The 17500-nt window shown below is 42.6% G+C and overlaps 1 protein-coding gene across 2 annotated transcripts in view; it reads left to right on the forward strand.

Moving 5' to 3' along the window:
* LOC117535192 (sprouty-related, EVH1 domain-containing protein 2-like) overlaps nt 1-17230 on the forward strand; it is a 21677-nt gene extending 4447 nt beyond the window's left edge. Inside the window, exons 2-8 of one of the 2 annotated variants that reach the window (XM_034199582.1) lie at nt 2430-2628; nt 4172-4346; nt 4867-5035; nt 7966-8030; nt 10315-10476; nt 11685-12005; nt 13483-17230. In XM_034199582.1, coding sequence (XP_034055473.1) covers nt 2612-2628; nt 4172-4346; nt 4867-5035; nt 7966-8030; nt 10315-10476; nt 11685-12005; nt 13483-13857 — 1284 coding nt within the window. In that variant the 5' untranslated portion in view covers nt 2430-2611 and the 3' untranslated portion in view covers nt 13858-17230. The remainder of the gene's footprint in view (nt 1-2429; nt 2629-4171; nt 4347-4866; nt 5036-7965; nt 8031-10314; nt 10477-11684; nt 12006-13482) is intronic. The other variant, XM_034199581.1, reaches the window with a different exon arrangement.
* The last annotated feature ends 270 nt before the right edge of the window (nt 17231-17500 follow it).

Raw genomic sequence — 17500 nt, forward strand, 5'->3', positions numbered from 1 at the left:
CTATTATATGCATCTATGGTCATCTCCTGCTGTGTGTGTGTGTGTGTGTGTGTGTGTGTGTGTGTGTGTGTGTGTGTGTGTGTGTGTGTGTGTGTGAGTGTGTGTGTGACTGTTTGTTTAAGTGCATCCACACACTGTTGTTAAAGTGCTGTAAGCAGCCGTTTCATTAGCTTGTCCTCTGAGGACGAGGCAGTTCGAGGGCAGGGATGTCCAACAGGTGGTTTGTGGGCCAAACTGGGCCTCTATTAATAACTCTGCGTTGCCTGTTTCCACTGCAGGAAGCAAGGACATTTCTTATTTAGAACTCTGGAAACATTTTTGACTGTAAACAAGTGGTTTAATCACAATGAGAAACAGAAATCCTTTATTAGTCCCACAGCGGGGACATGTAGGATGTACAGCAAAGAGACAGGGAAGATACAGAAGCAAAAATAAGATAGGTAGAGTAACAGAGTAAAATAAAGAGGCCCTATTGTGCTTTATTGGGGTTTTCCCTTTCTTGTAGTGTGATGGGTTTCTGTGCATGTAAATGGTCTGCAAAGGCTAACATCCCTGTGTTCCGTCCAGAGGCAGTTTATCTCACACACACTCCAGCATCTTCTTATCAGGACAAATGGACAATTTTATTCTGGTGTGAGTTTGGTCTTCGCTTGTAGTTTAAAGGGGATATAAACTGGCTTTCCCTCCCTGAGCATCTCTGTAATGCATTTCTGATCAGAGACAGTCAGCTTCTATCTCTGCACAGACGGTCAGTGAGGAATCATCGGTGATACAGCGCTTACGGAAAATTAAGCTTTTGTCTAATGGAGAGTGTTACTGTAAACCAGCAAGAGACAGAACGCTGACTCTTAATGTATGTCTTTATGTCTAATGAGCAGAGGTAGAAGTACTCAGATCCAGAGATGGGGTCGTTACTAAAAAAAAAAGTAATATATTACATATTACATATTACTTTAAAAAAAAGTAATATATTACACTACTTCGTTAGTCTCTACATAAAGTAACTTGTTACTTTACTCGTTACTTTACTCGCAGGGCCGGCCCGCCCCTCCCTACAGGCAGATCACGCAGACTGCTAAAGTTTCAAATGTTCTCTTTAGTTCAGTTTCCATTGTCGCATAAGACTGATCCAGATCCTGAATGTTTTCCTATCTGACCATGGCTGTCCTCTGTCTCCTGCTATCTGTATATTTTGCGCAGTCTATCTCTGCTCACGCTGTTGCGTCGGCGTGTTCTCCTGCGTGTTGGCCATGTGTTGCACTGGAACCAGACACCGCAAAGACTTCAGCCGAGCACGTACGAACTGCGCATGCGTGAGTGGCAATAACTCTCCTTACCAGCAGGCGGCGGTAGTGTGTATTCGTCATTCAAAACAGGCAACAACCAGAAAACAGAGAAGAAGAACAGACTACGTGATATAAACAAACAACAAATAGCTGTGCGTTAGCTTCACCTTAGCATGAGTTCTTTGCAGGTGTTTGTTGAGGTTTGATTATGACTGATTTTAGTAAGTAACGAAGTAACGCGTGTCGGGGCAATGTTAGTAACTGTAGTGTGATTACTGAGTTACACTACTCCGTTACCGGTTAATATTCTTACTCCCAACTCTGCTCAGATCCCTTAATTAAGTAAAAGTAGTAATTACTATGTTCGTAGTCCAGTAGAAGTCCAGTAATATTATCAACTAGATAAGTACACAGAAAAGTAACAGTTCTTGATGTGCAGTGGCTCTTCTCAAAGCATAATATTATTATAGAATAAAGCTTGATAGGCTAAGGGGCGGGACATCTCTAAGTAGTTGACCAATCACAACAGAGCCAGTCAGCTAACCAATCAGAGCAGACTGGGCTCTGGTTTCAGACAGAGGGTGAAAAGAGGTGCTGCAGCACAGACAGTATGAGAGGAATAAAGAGCTTTTTGAACATTAAAGCATGGAGACACGTCCCAGTAGAGACACAAACTAAATTACGGTCCTGGAATTGAGCATAAGGGGCACGACTGCTCGGACAGACCATTAAAAAAAACTGACTGCAGCCTATGAAAGATATTTTACATCATCAGTCATTTTGTAAGTGAAGGTGTCAGTGTTTGCAAATGGAGGATCTCTCATTTTGGAACCAAACTCGAGTATACAGTCCTTCCTGTGTGTGTGTGTGTGTGTGTGTGTGTGTGTGTGTGTGTGTGTGTGTGTGTGTGGTGTGTGTGTGTGTGTGTGTGTGTGTGTGTGTGTGTGTGTGTGTGTGTGTGTGTGTGTGTGTGTGTGTGTGTGTGTGTGTGTGTGTGTGTGTGTGTGTGTGTGTGTGTGTGTGTGTGTGTGTGTGTGTGTGTGTGTGTGCGTGCGTGCGTGCGTGTCACTGCACGCTGCCGGCAAATGCAGTGATGACTCATGCTACACACACACACACACACATGCACCATCTGTTTGACAGGCAGGCTGAATCACACAGCGGAGGGAAGCAGTGTGTGTGTGTGTGTGTGGGTGTGTGTGTGTGTGTGTGTGTATGTGTGAGAGGCCGGTTAGGATGTGGCGTCGGCGGCAGCACAGCTCGACAGCCTGTCGTCAACGGAGACCGCTGTGACTCTGTGACCGTGGAAACAGGATGTACGAGAGATGTCTGAGTACTTAAGGCAAGACGGAGAGAGAGAGTTTTTTTATTATTATTTTTAATCCAGACTTTTGTATGTTGACATTCTAAACAACCTAATCAGTGTGTGTGTGTGTGTGTGTGTGTGCGTGTGTGTGTGTGTGTGTGTGTGTGTGTGTGTGTGTGTGTGTGTGTGTGTGTGTGTGTGTGTGTGTGGTAGAGCTGCAACTAGTTAGTAGTTTTCATGCAAAAATGGCTTTTCACAGTTCTTATTAAACTGAGTATATAATCACAGGTGAGTAATCCTAAATTAAAGGTCACCTATCATGCTATTTTCAGGCAATAGCATAGGTCTCAGATATATAAAAATATATAAAAAACATGTCTATGAAGTGTTTTGCTCAAAATACCAAACAGATCACCCATTCTAGCCATGCCTCATATCCCTCTATTTCACTTCCTGTTTCAAAATTGATAAAATAAAAAAGGAGGGGTCTGAGTTCATGCGGGACCCGGCAGCTACTGTCTAAACTAAATACTGCGGTGATGAAACGCCATATCATGGATTATCAAGGATTATCTCTGAAACAGTCTGGAGCTCAAAGGCTTTCTCTCTTGCCACAAAGTGAGTTCCTTTTTACTTCCTGCTTCTTCACACACATGCTCTCCAGCACAGGTTAGCTCTGAGTGTTAGCGATGCTAATGTAAACACCGACCATATTACGTCCAAAACAGTCGGGCATTGTTTCTGATAGCAACTTTCTGATTGGGCCGTGGGTCCACATTTCAGATATTATGTCATATCGGACTCAAATCTGGATCAGCTCCGTTGTTCCCTCGTTTTTAGAGATTTGGGTACGGAGGAAAAGAGAGAGGGGTTTATTTCCTGACGCTGCGTGAGTTCCCCGACACACCGGGGACACATCTTTATGTAGAAAAGACATCAAAAAGTGTAATTTGCATGATAGGTCCCCTTTAAATAAGAACAGCAAGGACGCCATTTTTCGGCCTAAAATATTTCGTTGCTGAGACACGAAATAGATCAATAACACTTTACTTCCATCTTTAAAGGGACCAGAGCCAGGTCTGCTCTGATTGGTAAACTGGCTGGCTCTGTTGTGATTGGTTTTCAGGATTTCATATTAGTATGTAGTGTCTCTACTGGGACATGTTTTCATGCTTTAATGTTCAAAAAGCTCTTTATTTTTCTCATACGGCCTGTGCTGCAGCACCTCTTTTCACCCTCTGTCTGAAACCAGATTGGTTAGCTGGCCGGCTCTGTTGTGATTGGTCAACCGCTTAGAGATGTGCCGCCTCTTAGCCTACGAGTCTTGAACATATTGTCTTCAATGATTGCAATGTTACGTTAAATGTTTCCTTGTTTCTTTCTAAAAATGTGTCTTTGTTGATGTTGCAAATGGAGCTGCAATAAAGAAAGAAAAAATTCAGATTATTTTCCGATCATCGTATCGTATTCCCTTCAGTATCGTGATTCATATCGCGATTGCAACGTCAGTCACAATAACCGCACGTTGATATTTTATCCAGCATTAATGCTAACTGATTGTTTCTCTGGTGTGTTGCAGTGACAGCTACATTGTGCGCGTCAAAGCGGTGGTGATGACCCGAGACGAGTCGAGCGGCGGCTGGTTGGCACAAGATGGCTGCCTGAGCCGAGTGGGCGTCTGCAGGCTGCTGGCCAGCGAGCTGCTGGGACGAAACGCCTTCCTCATCCACGGAGAACGCCTCAAAGACAAGCAGGTCGCTGCACACGCATTGCATTATTGCTATTCTATTTTATTTATCTATTTTTCATACTTTATTTTTAAGTTGTTGACACATTACAAGAAAAACATAACAATAATATATAGGTCACCGGAGGCAATACATTACATGAATATTTTCACAACAATTAGTCCAGTACTATGAGGCACCGTCCCCCAAAACGGGCTCACAAGTTACAACCAGCCTTTGAGTGCAACCATAATGCTAATGTGGCCCGCGATGACATTGAGTTTGACACCCCTGCTTCACATGCATTAACTCAAAGGAACCAATAAATTGAAGAAAGTCCGTCTGCACATCATTAGTTTACTTCAACCTTTAAAACCACTGATTAAGGTGCACTACAAGTGTTTTAGTTTTAAGAAAGACTGGTCAATAGCCTACAGTGAAAACAATTATATCTGTGAGTCTCTGAATCTATGCCAAAGCTGAAATGTATGGAGCCTGCTGAGGGTTATGTTTTAAGTGACATTTTCTTTGTGTGATTATTCTCCAGGTGATTCTGCAGTGTTTCCTGAAGAAGGACCTGGTCTACACGAAGGCCACGCCCACGTTTCACCACTGGAGGGTGGACAACAGGAAGTGTGGGCTGACCTTCCAGAGCCCGTCGGACGCCCGAGCTTTCGACCGCGGGGTGAGGAGAGCGCTGGAGGACCTGACCGAAGGTACGGATCACACACTTAGAGTAAAGTATACAGAAGAAGAAAAGAGTATTGAGATACCTTTTAAGAATCACTACTCTACTTTTTCTGGTATCAGTACTTTACTCCACTACTTGTTTTTCTGACTTGTTTAACTCAAATACCTGTACTTTCTACTTCTTACATGTTGAACTCAAATACCTGTACTTTCTACTTCTTACATGTTGAACTCAAATACCTGTACTTTCTACTTCTTACATTTTCCAAACAGCTGGTTCCTTTAGTCTGAATCTGTGTTTGGTGGCGTGATCATTATTATTTAGAGTCATTGCGTGCCTATTGATTTGAACACGATCCGTGTATCCATCATTTCCTGGTCTTCTCTAAAGAAGAGGGACCAATAGAAACGTTGTCATGTTGCCGTTGTTCAGCATGGAAACATTCATTAGCTAACAATGACATTATTGTTCTATTAATATAAAGGGAGGTCAGGTACTCTTTAAAACAGCTGCTAGTTATGGGTACTTTTTACTGAAGTACATTTCAAAGCCCATACTACTTTACTTTTACTTGAGGAAAGAAGTTTAGTCAGTACTTCTACTTCTACCAGAGTATTTTTAAACACGAGTATCTGTACTTCTACTTGAGTACAGGATGTGTGTACTTTTGCCATCTCTGGTAATCACAGTGCTCAGAGTAAAGCCAATCAAGAGGATTCAACCAATCAATCATCTTTCAAACAACACATGTAGTAGCTAACTTCGCAAATGTTTTGTAAATGTAAACAAAACCCAGCTGACTTGTGGGTATTAGCTTGTTCGAGATACAACATATCAATCAGTCAGCTTTAGATTTTTGATGACTCTTGGTGCAGTTTCGTTTGGGTAGTTTTGAGCGAAGAAGTCGTACCCTGGTGCCAAATCAACTGCTAGCGAGTTGGTACTGGACTGCTACAAATAGACCCTTAGTGCAGTTCAGATTACAGTGAGGGCATAATCTGACCCGATTGATAGAAGTGAATCAAAACCAAAGGGGATTATGGGCTGCCTCTTCTGGCAATTGTTGAGATTTCCAAACACGAATGGACTGCCAGTATCACTTAAGACACTCTGCTCCATGTTGCCCTGTTAGTGTTTTCCACACGTTTTTTCATTTCCATTTGTAAATATTCCACAACCACATTTCCCTGCCCTGCTCATTTGTACACGCCCTTTTTTATGCCTTGTTTTATAACTGTCATTCTCCGAATAATGACATACTTCTTCTTGGACCTCTCTCTGCCTTTCTACTGAATGCAGACACAGGTTCATACTCAGATGAATTCTGCACTCCTCACAATATTACAGAAATGGTTGATTGAATACCTCCTCATATCTTATCATAGTTAAAACATTAGAGAGATTATCTCATGTGTTGGGGAATAATTTGCTTAGGTATTCAACCTTTGACACAGTTCATAATTTTCTCCTCTCACCGTCTCCTTTCCCACGGCATGGGTCTACGGCCTTGGGTATTGCTGCTATCTCTCTTAAGGAGGGGCAGCTTGGGCGCATTGTTGTTGCCAGTCTATGACAGAGCACAAGCCGCCATGAGGTAGTTTACTGTTCAGGGACGAAGGTTCCCTGGTGCACATTCTTTCCTGTGGACGAGAGCTCTAGTTTAGATTCAGGGTCCATATTTGTTTAGTCTCACTGATAAAGAATGTTGATTATTCTCTCTGAAGTAGCTAAATGCATGGGTCTGGGGAGAGTTCTTCAGAATTGACGTGGCAACTCTACCGTGAAGTCAGAATCTCTGACTCTTTGACATGTCTTGTGAATTCTCCGGCCGAAGCTCCAAATAAACCCGTCAGTACATACATATCAGTGTTTGACATCAGAGCTCCAGCTCTCCTCGTGTCTCTCTGAGTCCTGACTCCATCAGAGCTCCAGCTCTCCTCGTGTCTCTCTGAGTCCTGACTCCATCAAAGCTCCAGCTCTCCTCGTGTCTCTCTGAGTCCTGACTCCATCAGAGCTCCAGCTCTCCTCGTGTCTCTCTGAGTCCTGACTCCATCAGAGCTCCAGCTCTCCTTGTGTCTCTCTGAGTCCTGACTCCATCAAAGCTCCAGCTCTCCTCGTGTCTCTCTGAGTCCTGACTCCATCAAAGCTCCAGCTCTCCTCGTGTCTCTCTGAGTACTGACTCCATCAGAGCTCCAGCTCTCCTTGTGACTCTCTGAGTCCTGACTCCATCAAAGCTCCAGCTCTCCTCGTGTCTCTCTGAGTCCGGACTCCATCAAATCTCCAGCTCTCCTCGTGTCTCTCTGAGTCCTGACTCCATCAGAGCTCCAGCTCTCCTTGTGTCTCTCTGAGTCCTGACTCCATCAAAGCTCCAGCTCTCCTCGTGTCTCTCTGAGTCCTGACTCCATCAAAGCTCCAGCTCTCCTTGTGTCTCTCTGAGTCCTGACTCCATCAAAGCTCCATCTCTCCTCGTGTCTCTCTGAGTCCTGACTCCATCAAAGCTCCAGCTCTCCTCGTGTCTCTCTGAGTCCTGACTCCATCAAAGCTCCAGCTCTCCTCGTGTCTCTCTGAGTCCTGACTCCAAGTGCTTCAGAAGTTTCCCCCACATCATGTGTTAAGAGAAACTCTGGATAACTGTGTTAGGGAAAGGTCCAAATAGCAATGTACATGACATAGGAATGGTTAATTGTTAAATGTATGTGGGATGCACATCAAAAAGGTATAGGAACAAAAAACAAAAAACGAGGAAAACCAAATTGTGAAACCAAACCAGACTAAATAGAACACGAACCAAAATGACTTCCTGGTTTGGACTAGCCAATTGGACTGTATCATGTGAAAGCACCCGAATGCTAACCAAACATGGCTGACACTTTCTGGATATTTCTGTTATACTTAACAAATTAAGATAACGTTGTCTCACTTCCTGTCACACTGATTCTCCTGTGCCTCCTGCAGGGTCGACCACGTCTTCATCGACGTTGCAGAATGAAGCGGAGCTCGGAGATGACGACGTCTTTACGGTGAGAAACTCTTCCTCCTCCAGCTGTTAAACAACCAGTGAACTCTGAGGACAACGTGACCACTGGAGTATGAAGTCAATGTCCCAGATTTTGTAATTTATTTGGCGATATTGAGACATATCTGTGTAAAGCGATTCACGTTCCTGTTTTTCATTTTCAAGGTTTCTATAACGTCTCAGGAGAACATTAGGGAGGGGCTGTTTTTCTGTTATTTTGGCATCGGATTTGGACAGGAGATGTTGCTTTTGTTTTCAGCGTTACGAGCAGACTGTGTGTCTGTGGCCTTGGGGGGGGGGGGGGTGTCGGACAGGAAGTTCGATGGCCGGGAGGGGTTTGGTATCCTGGAGACACATGTATTGTCGCCGTCCTGTTTGGAGACACCAACATGGGAGCAGCACACACACTTCAGTTGGGAGGGTTTTTTTTAGACACAGACAATTCCTACGCTTTCCTCGTTTTTTGTTCCTTTAGCTAAAATAACCACGGTGACATTTCCTCCCATGCATAGCTTTTTGATGTGCATCCCAGATAGATTGAACAATTAACCATTCCTCCGTCATGTACACTGCTATTGGGACCTTTCCCTAACACAGTTACCAAGAGTTTCCTCAACACATGTGATAATCTCTCTAACGACAAAAATGCACATCCATTTGTTTCAACTATGATATCAGGAGGTATTCAATCAACCATGTCTGTAATACTGTGAGGCGAGCAGCGTACAGTACATGTGAGAATGTGCTGCATTCAGTAGAAAGGCAGAGAGAGGTCCAGGAAGAAGTATCTCATTATTCGGAGAGTGACAGTTTTGAAAATGGGAGACAAAGGGGATGACATGCGTAAATGTTCCCAGGTCGGATTTGAACTTGGGTTCCTCTCCATGGGGACGTTCAAACTTTTCTATATTGTGAGAGGATGAAAATAATTTGGGGTTTCGATTGTAACAAGAGATGCTGATTTTGCCACTAATGATACTGGTTATACTGGAGTAATCTGAGTTAAATGTACCGCAAGTTTCTTCCCTCCATCCTCAGTCTGATGAGGGGTCAAGCTCTTGCTTCCTCTTTCAGGGTCCAGTCTTTCCGTCTTTCGAGTGGCTTCAAAGGAAAAAGGGTGTATTGTTTCCTCAGGATGTCCAGCGCTGGAAAAGAGAGTCTAACCTGTCAGTAATCCGTCACCGAGCTCTTGTTTACTTAGCTGGCCTCGTTTAACGGCTGAGTGAGGGGAACGTGACTGCAGATCGTTCCTCTCCGTCCTGTCGGCACGTCTGGCACCCTGAAGAGGACGAAGAGGACGAAGAGGAGGAAGAGACGCCTGAGGATGTAGATCAACCTTCGTCAGGAGTCAATAAAAACCCTCCCTGTCATGAGGACGCGCTTTCTGTCGTGTCAAATTATCATATAATCTTTTAAAACATTATAGTCTGATTGCCTTTTACACTGTTAAATTGTATTTGTAGTCTTGTATGTGTTTAACAGAGACACATGTTAAGGGTTTACATTTCAGAAGGGCAAAAGGAAGTGTAAAAGGTGGATTTGCAAATGTTAAGGACAACAAGGTTTAATGGTGGGATGTAGGACCAGTTGGCTGTTTCGTTTCATGAGTTCAAAGTGTGACTGTGAGCTGTGTTCAGGGTGCAGAACTTCTCTGTCCTCTGAGGATGAAGTTGCTCTGCTCCTGCATTTGAGATCGATTTCACTTGTATATTGACTTTCTTTATTACTTTATTAAATAGAACAAAAGACAAACTTGTCCATTAATCATTAATCAGTTTCTCTTAAGAATTTCCTCCACACTTTCCTCTGGAGGTCCATAAATAACGGAGGAGATGTGGAGGAACTGAGGGAATGTGTTTGTTGGAGAAGTCTTTCCTCTCACAACTGAGAAATGTGAGAAAGCAGTTCATTTCTTTTGCTGTGAAGTTTTTTCTGGTGTTTGAAGGAAGTCTTCTTGTGTGATCTCAGTGAGCCACATGAAAGCTTCAGCTCTGATCAACCCCGAAGATGACTCGACACACGATGCTGAGCAAAACACCGGGCTGGGACTCATTTAACACAGACCCAAGAAGTTTTCTGACACACTGCTTTGGTTCTTGAAGTCTTTTGACTAATTGCAAAAGTCTGGTGGTGTGGAGCTCAGGTGGCTTCAGAGAGGAATCAAGCTGAAAAGAAAATAGGGAGATTTGTACTTCAAGATGTCCTCATCATAGTTTTAAAATGTTGCACACGTGTGTGTAAAGTCCTCATGTTGGTCTGTAGTCACTCGTGTCCTCTCTGTCCTGCAGACGGCCACCGACAGCTCGTCCAACTCGTCCCAGAAGAGAGAGAGAGAGCCGGCCATGCACTCGCTCGCCCCGCACAACTTCTGCGAGGCGCGTCGACACCATTGCATTCTGGGACATTTCTACGAGCACCACAGGCCCTCGGATCACTACTTCCTGGATCAGGTTAGCCGGGGTTTGAATAACCCACGATCGGAAATGCTTTTTATTTTACCAGATGGGTTTATTTTATAAAATGTATCTTAATTAACCGTAAAAAGTTTAGTTTTAATGTAGCAGAGTATATCTAGTGAGATCAAATGCACAATAGCAGCACCCTGAATGGAGCAGTGTCACAAGTCATGCCTCTTCTATTTTTCATAAGGTTTGTACAATGCATTAAAGTAAATGGCCAAAGTGCCTCTGGTTTTCGGTTTGGTTCTAGAAACACGTTATCTTCCATATAATAATACAATTGTTTTCATTCAGTGATACTCACCCAAAAATGCTTCACTGTAACACAAGTTATTCTTCAGAAAACATATGTAAAGATGATTTAGAAACTAAAATCCACAGAAGGAACTTTCAAAAAGCTGAGTGTTCAGTGCAGAAATGTTCATGTGCTTAAACTAAAGGAAGGAGTTCAGCTAAGGTGAAACAATGACAAAACAAACTTTGATCCAGATTGTACAGAAACATTATTTAAAATGTTGCACATACAGTAGGTTGAGATGTATTTGTAGAACACATTGAGGACAACCTACCACGAAGAGTCAGTAACAGCGGACCACCGTTAGCAGCTGTGTTTCTGTGTCTGCTGACCTCATGTATCTCTGGAGGATAACATCTAGGACTTATTAACACAGGCGTGTCAAACTCAAGGCCGTGACTTCATTTTCTGTGGCCCCACAAGAGCTTGCAAATATATGTTTATTATACGGTTACGTTCTGCTTTACAGAAGCACGTTGTCCACAAACTACATGTCCCACAATGCATCTCATTTTGTGACATGCGCACTGAAGAGACTTGCAATTATTGGCAATTATGTAATATAATACATTATTTTATATATATTATATATTTAGATATGTATATTTCTAAAGTCTTAAAGTTACAACCTGCTGCTGATATGGCCCGCGATGAAATTGAGTTTGACACCCCTGAAACAATCACAACAAAACCATGAACTCCTTTGATCCAGATTGTACAGAAACATTATTTAAAATGTTACACATACAGTATGTTGAAATATATTTGTGGAAAAAAATTTAGGACAACTTACCATAAAGAGTGAGTAACAGCGGACCACCGTTAGCAGCTGTGTTTCTGTGTCTGCTGACCTCATGTATCTCTGGAGGATAACGTTTTAAAGCCCTCATCTGTGTCTCTTTAGGCGGTGCACATGTTCCCTCGTCACGTCAGCTTCCACGTGGAGGAGGAAGAGATCGTACGCATCAACCCCCGCGAGAGAACGTGGCTCACCACCGGCTACGAGGATTACCGCCACGCCAACTCCACGCGGGCCAAAATCTCACAGCCAGAAAACCTCGACGCCTACGTACATTTCGCCAAGAGCGAGGCGCCCAAACACGACTATACCTACCCGTACCCGCTGAGCTGCAACGTGACAAGGGGATGCACCGGCAAATCTAACTGCATGGAGTCGATCGGGGGTCGAAGGGCGGTGGTGACGGTGCAGCCGAGAGCCCTGCAGGTGGTTAAAGTCCCCTACGTGTATTGAGTAGTGCAGTGATGACGTATTTTTGTATGCCGAATCGGAAGTAAGCTGTGCAAGGGTTCCCTCGACGAAAAAGCAATGGGATTTCTCCATAGGATTTGGGAATATTGTAAAAAATAAGGTCTGTGGAAAACGAACCTGTTTGATAAATGCACGTTTTGTTCAGCCGGATAATCTCTACGTCTACCCTACTTTTATAATTTTCTAATCATGAATCTAATCGCCAGAAGCAAAATGCTAACGTCATGCTATAAAGGAACTACAGCAGGGTCGCTGCTTCAACGTCACGCCAACTTTAGATCCATATTCAAAACTACAGATTCAAAATGGTACGAGTTGAAGCGTTTGTTTGAACAGTTAGCAGGAGGCAGGTACTTGCTTTCAAGCAGAACAGGGCAAACAAACTTAGCGGGAGTGTTTACGCGTTCGGCGTAATGACGTCAACGTCCTCGACAACTTCTGTAGTCCTATTCAGCCACTTGTTAAAAACCATCGTTTTTCAGACACGTAAACTCTTCAAAAATCACCAGCGGGGTCACTGCTGATGGATTTAATGTCGTAGAACAAAACGTGATCCATCTCTTCAATTTGTGTCAACCACAGACCTTATTTCCAGATATTTTCCAAAATCCTATGGAGAGATCCCGTTGACTCTGAGACGAGGGAACAGGAAGTGGTAAAATGCTAACTCACTTCCGGGCTTTAGGACTCGTCACTGCACCACTCAATAGAGGTTACAGATGGGGTCCAAAACTACTGAGCCACATGAATGTCTGGGAGCAATAAATTGTATATGCTACACAAATATGGCCAGAATTTTTCGGAAATTTGGGTTGCAGATTAAAATGTTCCAAAGGGGAGTTCGTTTAGCATGAAACACTAACTAAAGGATACGTTAAAAAAGAAAGTAGAAAGAAAGTGAGGTCATAGAAAACCATTTCTCCTAAAAAAGTGAGCAATGATTGAGACATCTAAACATTTCAGATGTATCTCACACTGCACTGTCACTTTAATTCATGTTTTATTATCTTTACTTTTAAATTAGTGTTTTCAAATTCTATTTTATAATGTGTTTCGTAATGCTCTTAAAGGTCACCTTGATTATCCATCAATATATAATAGGTCTCAGATATATACAAACATGGTTGCTGATTGGCTAATGGTTACACAAGCCACAAAATCGTTATGACATCATAAAGTGGCAAAATCTGATCAGCTCATTTTCAGACAGGTTTTTATAGAAATGGATCAGGACAAAAAGAGAGAGAATCTTTGTTCCTGAAACTTTCAGAGTCTCTTTACACAGAGGGGGGGGACACATGTTGATGTAGAAGAGACATGAAGAAGAGGATTTTGCATAATAGGTGACCTTTATTGTCTTTAATATTTGTAAAGCACTTTGAATTGCCTTGTGGTGCTATATAAATAAACTTGCCTTTGCCTTTCCTTGCAGCCCAAAGGCAAGCGGAGGAAGGAGGACGGAGAGCGTTCGCGGTGCGTTTACTGTCAGGACATGTTTAACCACGAGGATAATGGACGAGGTCGCTGCCAGGAAGCACCGGACCCCATCCAGACGTGCATCCGGAGGGTCAGCTTCATGTGGTGCGCCGACAGCCTGCTCTACCACTGCATGTCGGACACGGAGGGGGATTTCTCAGACCCGTGTTCGTGCGACACAAACGATGAGAGATTCTGTTTGCGATGGACGGCGCTGGTGGGTTTGTCGCTGCTGGCGCCCTGCATGTGCTGCTACGCCCCGCTCAGAGCGTGCTACCGCTGCGGGGTGGCGTGCCGGTGCTGCGGCGGGAAACACAAAGCTGTGGGTTGAGGCGTCTTTTAGTTAACTTTAGCCCATTTGCCAGCTCATAGAGTACTGTTGTGAACCTGGAAATGTTGAGTACCCCAACGTTTTATGATGGAAATGTATAGTATGGGTCCGCAGCACAAAGAAACTGCCGGATGCTAACTTGCATATGTTGGGCAACACAACGCTGTGGGTTGAGGGCATGTCACTTTAGTTTAATTGCCAGCTCATGCCCCTTTCACACCAACGCGTTTTCAGCTCCGGCTCGGAGCTGGAGCCTGAAAAGTACCGGTTTTTCCTGTTCACACCGCAGAGGCTCTTAGCTCCGGAATCCGGTTCACTTCCAGCTCCAAAAAATTGTCGGTCTAGACTCGAGGCAAGAGCTTCGGAGCTAAGAGGCGGCGTCGCTTACGTCTCTCTTACGTCGAGGCGGGGGCAGGGGCATGGGCGGGATCAACCTCCTGAACAACAAAATGCCTGCGTTTTATCCAGTTTGTACACAACGATGGAAAACCTCAAACTGAATAAGCAGCAGTGGCCTTCCATTTCATTTCGTAAGAGGATAACCAAAGCGAACAGCGCTTCAATACAATCGGCCATTGTTGTTGTCGATGTGAGGGATTTCCGCGCGGTTTGGATTTTATGAAGCAGGCACGTAAACGGTGACGTCATGACGCAGCAGCGGCAGCTCTGGGCGGTGTGAACAGAGCGGGAGCAGAAAAGGGAAACCGGAGCTGAACCAGAAAATCTCCCGCTCGGAGCTAGAAAGGGAAAAGCGCTGGTGTGAAAGCCGCATAGAGATCTATTGTGAACCTGGAAATGTTGAGTTCCCCAAAGTTCTATGATATAAATGTATAGTATGGGTCCCTAGCACATAGAAACTGCCGGATAACTTGCATATGTTGGGCAATTTGCATAAATTGCATTAATAAGGCTTGCACAATTAGCATAAGTTAAAATTAATAAGGCTATTCAGACAATAGGTTGAACATGGCTTCGCAGATTTGGACACATTTTTGAGTGGTTTTCTGGGTTATTGAGGATGTTGAATGAATCTATTTTTGACATTTTCAGGATCATAAATGGCCATTTTAACCAGAAAGAGGCTGCATTTGTAGGCTACTCCCTGTGGGCTGATTTTGATTAATTTTGGGTTGATTTGAAGATTAAAGGGGACTGAAAACTGACTTTTCGATCAAAAAAATGTCAGTTATTGCAACTTATGACAATTGTACAAATTGCCCAACGTATGCAAGTTAGGATCTGGCCTTTTCTTTGAGCTGGGAACCAGTACTAAGCGTTTCTAACATAAAACTCTGGGGTACTTTACATTTCCATGGTTCACACTGCTGGCAAACACACTCCTACCCGATCTGTACCGTAAGCCAGATTTGTTCTAAACATTTGCTTAGATTTCCGGCGTTGTGGAAAAATTAGAGGTTTTTAAAAAACGTTAGTGTCAACAACAACTTCCAAAACATAAAATACTTTTAAGTACACATTTGAAAGCAGGACGTTAACATGCAGAAGAGTATGTTAAGAGCATACTATTGTATTTATAAGGCTCAGAGTACTTCTTCCAACATTTTTCTTTGTTAATGAATGACTAAATTATTCTAGACATTCTTTACCAAAACAAGAGATTATTTAAATAAGGACACATTTAAGTCTTCTATTTTGTAACCAATCAAACCAACGATAACGTTATTTTATCTAAAATACCAGAAAACTGTTGTAAATCGCTTTGACATTATTCAATTAGCATCATGGGAAGTAGCGGCATATTCGCACATGCGCAGAAACATCTTGTTGTCAGTACAGATCGAGTAATGAGAAGGCGTCGTAGGCTCAAAGTAACACTGAAAAACTGACACCTTGACTTTAATTAAATGTATTATGTTAACAAATGTAACATAACTGTATTAGGTTAGTTGAAAGCAATAATATTAAGTTTAAATCAAATATATTAGGTTCAACTTAATATATTTGCTTTCAACTAATACAGTTATGTGAAATCTGTCGTTATAATACATTTAATTAAAGTCAACTTTAAAGGTTTTTTCAGTGCACAGGGACAGCAGCAAAGACTCATGGGAAATGGAGGCCGCTGTGATTCTGTGTGTGTCGTTTGTCTCGTCTCCGATTTCCAGGAGAAGAAAAACTTGTATCTCAACAGACGAAAAAGGAAAGAAAGACTGAACAGAGAATATTAATTTCTATATAAAGTTATAAATATAAACATAAATATATATCTTTATATAGATATATATTTATGACAGGTACTTTATATTTTTACACTCATGTGTTTTCAAGGCTTGAACATGTCGTCAGCGTGGTGTGAGGTCAGTATGAATGTTATTGTGTTTGTTGAAAGGACTGCAGCAAAACCTTCAAACTATTTAGGGTGCACACAATCATTTACAATAAAACATGGACAGATCTAGGATTAGTTTAACAGGTGTTTATAAAGTTTATTTATAGACAAGAACATGACAATTAGTTTCATGTCTGTGTGTTACATATGGAGCTGGACATTAGCATAGCTTAGCATACGGTCTTGAAGCATAAGGGAAACAGCTAGCCTGCCTCTGTCAAAAGTAAACATCTATCATCTACCACTTAAGCTAGAAGAAACATGTAATATGTAGGTTAATCTGTACACAAACAGAAACATTAAATAGGTCTTAATTCAAGTTGGATAAGAAGGTGGAGTTTCATGTATCTCTGTTAAATATGTAGCTGGATGTTAGCTTAGCTTAGCATGAATTCTTAATTCAGAGGGAAAAAGCTATAGCTTGCCTCTTTCAAAGGTAGAAAATAACATCTTCCACGAAAGCTACAGGTGAACATGTTATATCTAGTTAAATCTGTACACAAACAGAAATGTAGAAGCAACAGCCAGGCTGCTTCCAGTCTTTATGCTAAGCTAGGCTAGCTGAATCCTGACTCCAGCCTGCTTAAACGCACCAACATGACATTAGTTTCAATCCTCTCATCGAATTCTCGGCGGGAAAGCTAATGTTTCTCTCCAACATCTCATTTCTTTTCAATTTGTTGTGAGCTTACTTGAATTTTAGTTCCAGCAGCTTCTCCTGTAAAGATGGATGTTTTATTTTCCTGAAACCTGCTCTGCTCATCTCCCTCTAAAGTTAACAGATAAACCAGTTTGGCCGACCAGTAAGATGGCGATTCGAATAATTCAGAAATACAGTATATGACAATTCGCCAAAAGATAACGTCGTATTTAAAGGTCACCTATTATGCAAAATCCTCTTCTTCATGTCTCTTCTACATCAACATGTGTCCCCTCTTCTTCATGTCTCTTCTACATCAACATGTGTCCCCTCTTCTTCATGTCTCTTCTACATCAACATGTGTCCCCTCTTCTTCATGTCTCTTCTACATCAACATGTGTCCCCTCTTCTTCATGTCTCTTCTACATCACCATGTGTCCCCTCTTCTTCATGTCTCTTCTACATCAACATGTGTCCCCTCTGTGGAAAGAGACTCTGAAAGTTTCAGGAACAAAGACTCTCTCTCTTTTTGTCCTGATCCATTTCTATAAAAACCTGTCTGAAAATGAGCTGATCAGATTTTGGACAATTTATGATGTCATAATGATGTTTTGGCTTGAGTAACCATTAGCCAATCACCAACCAAGGTAACC

This window comes from Gymnodraco acuticeps, unplaced genomic scaffold, assembly GCF_902827175.1.
Source record: "Gymnodraco acuticeps unplaced genomic scaffold, fGymAcu1.1, whole genome shotgun sequence".
In the NCBI taxonomy this organism is placed as follows: domain Eukaryota; kingdom Metazoa; phylum Chordata; class Actinopteri; order Perciformes; family Bathydraconidae; genus Gymnodraco; species Gymnodraco acuticeps.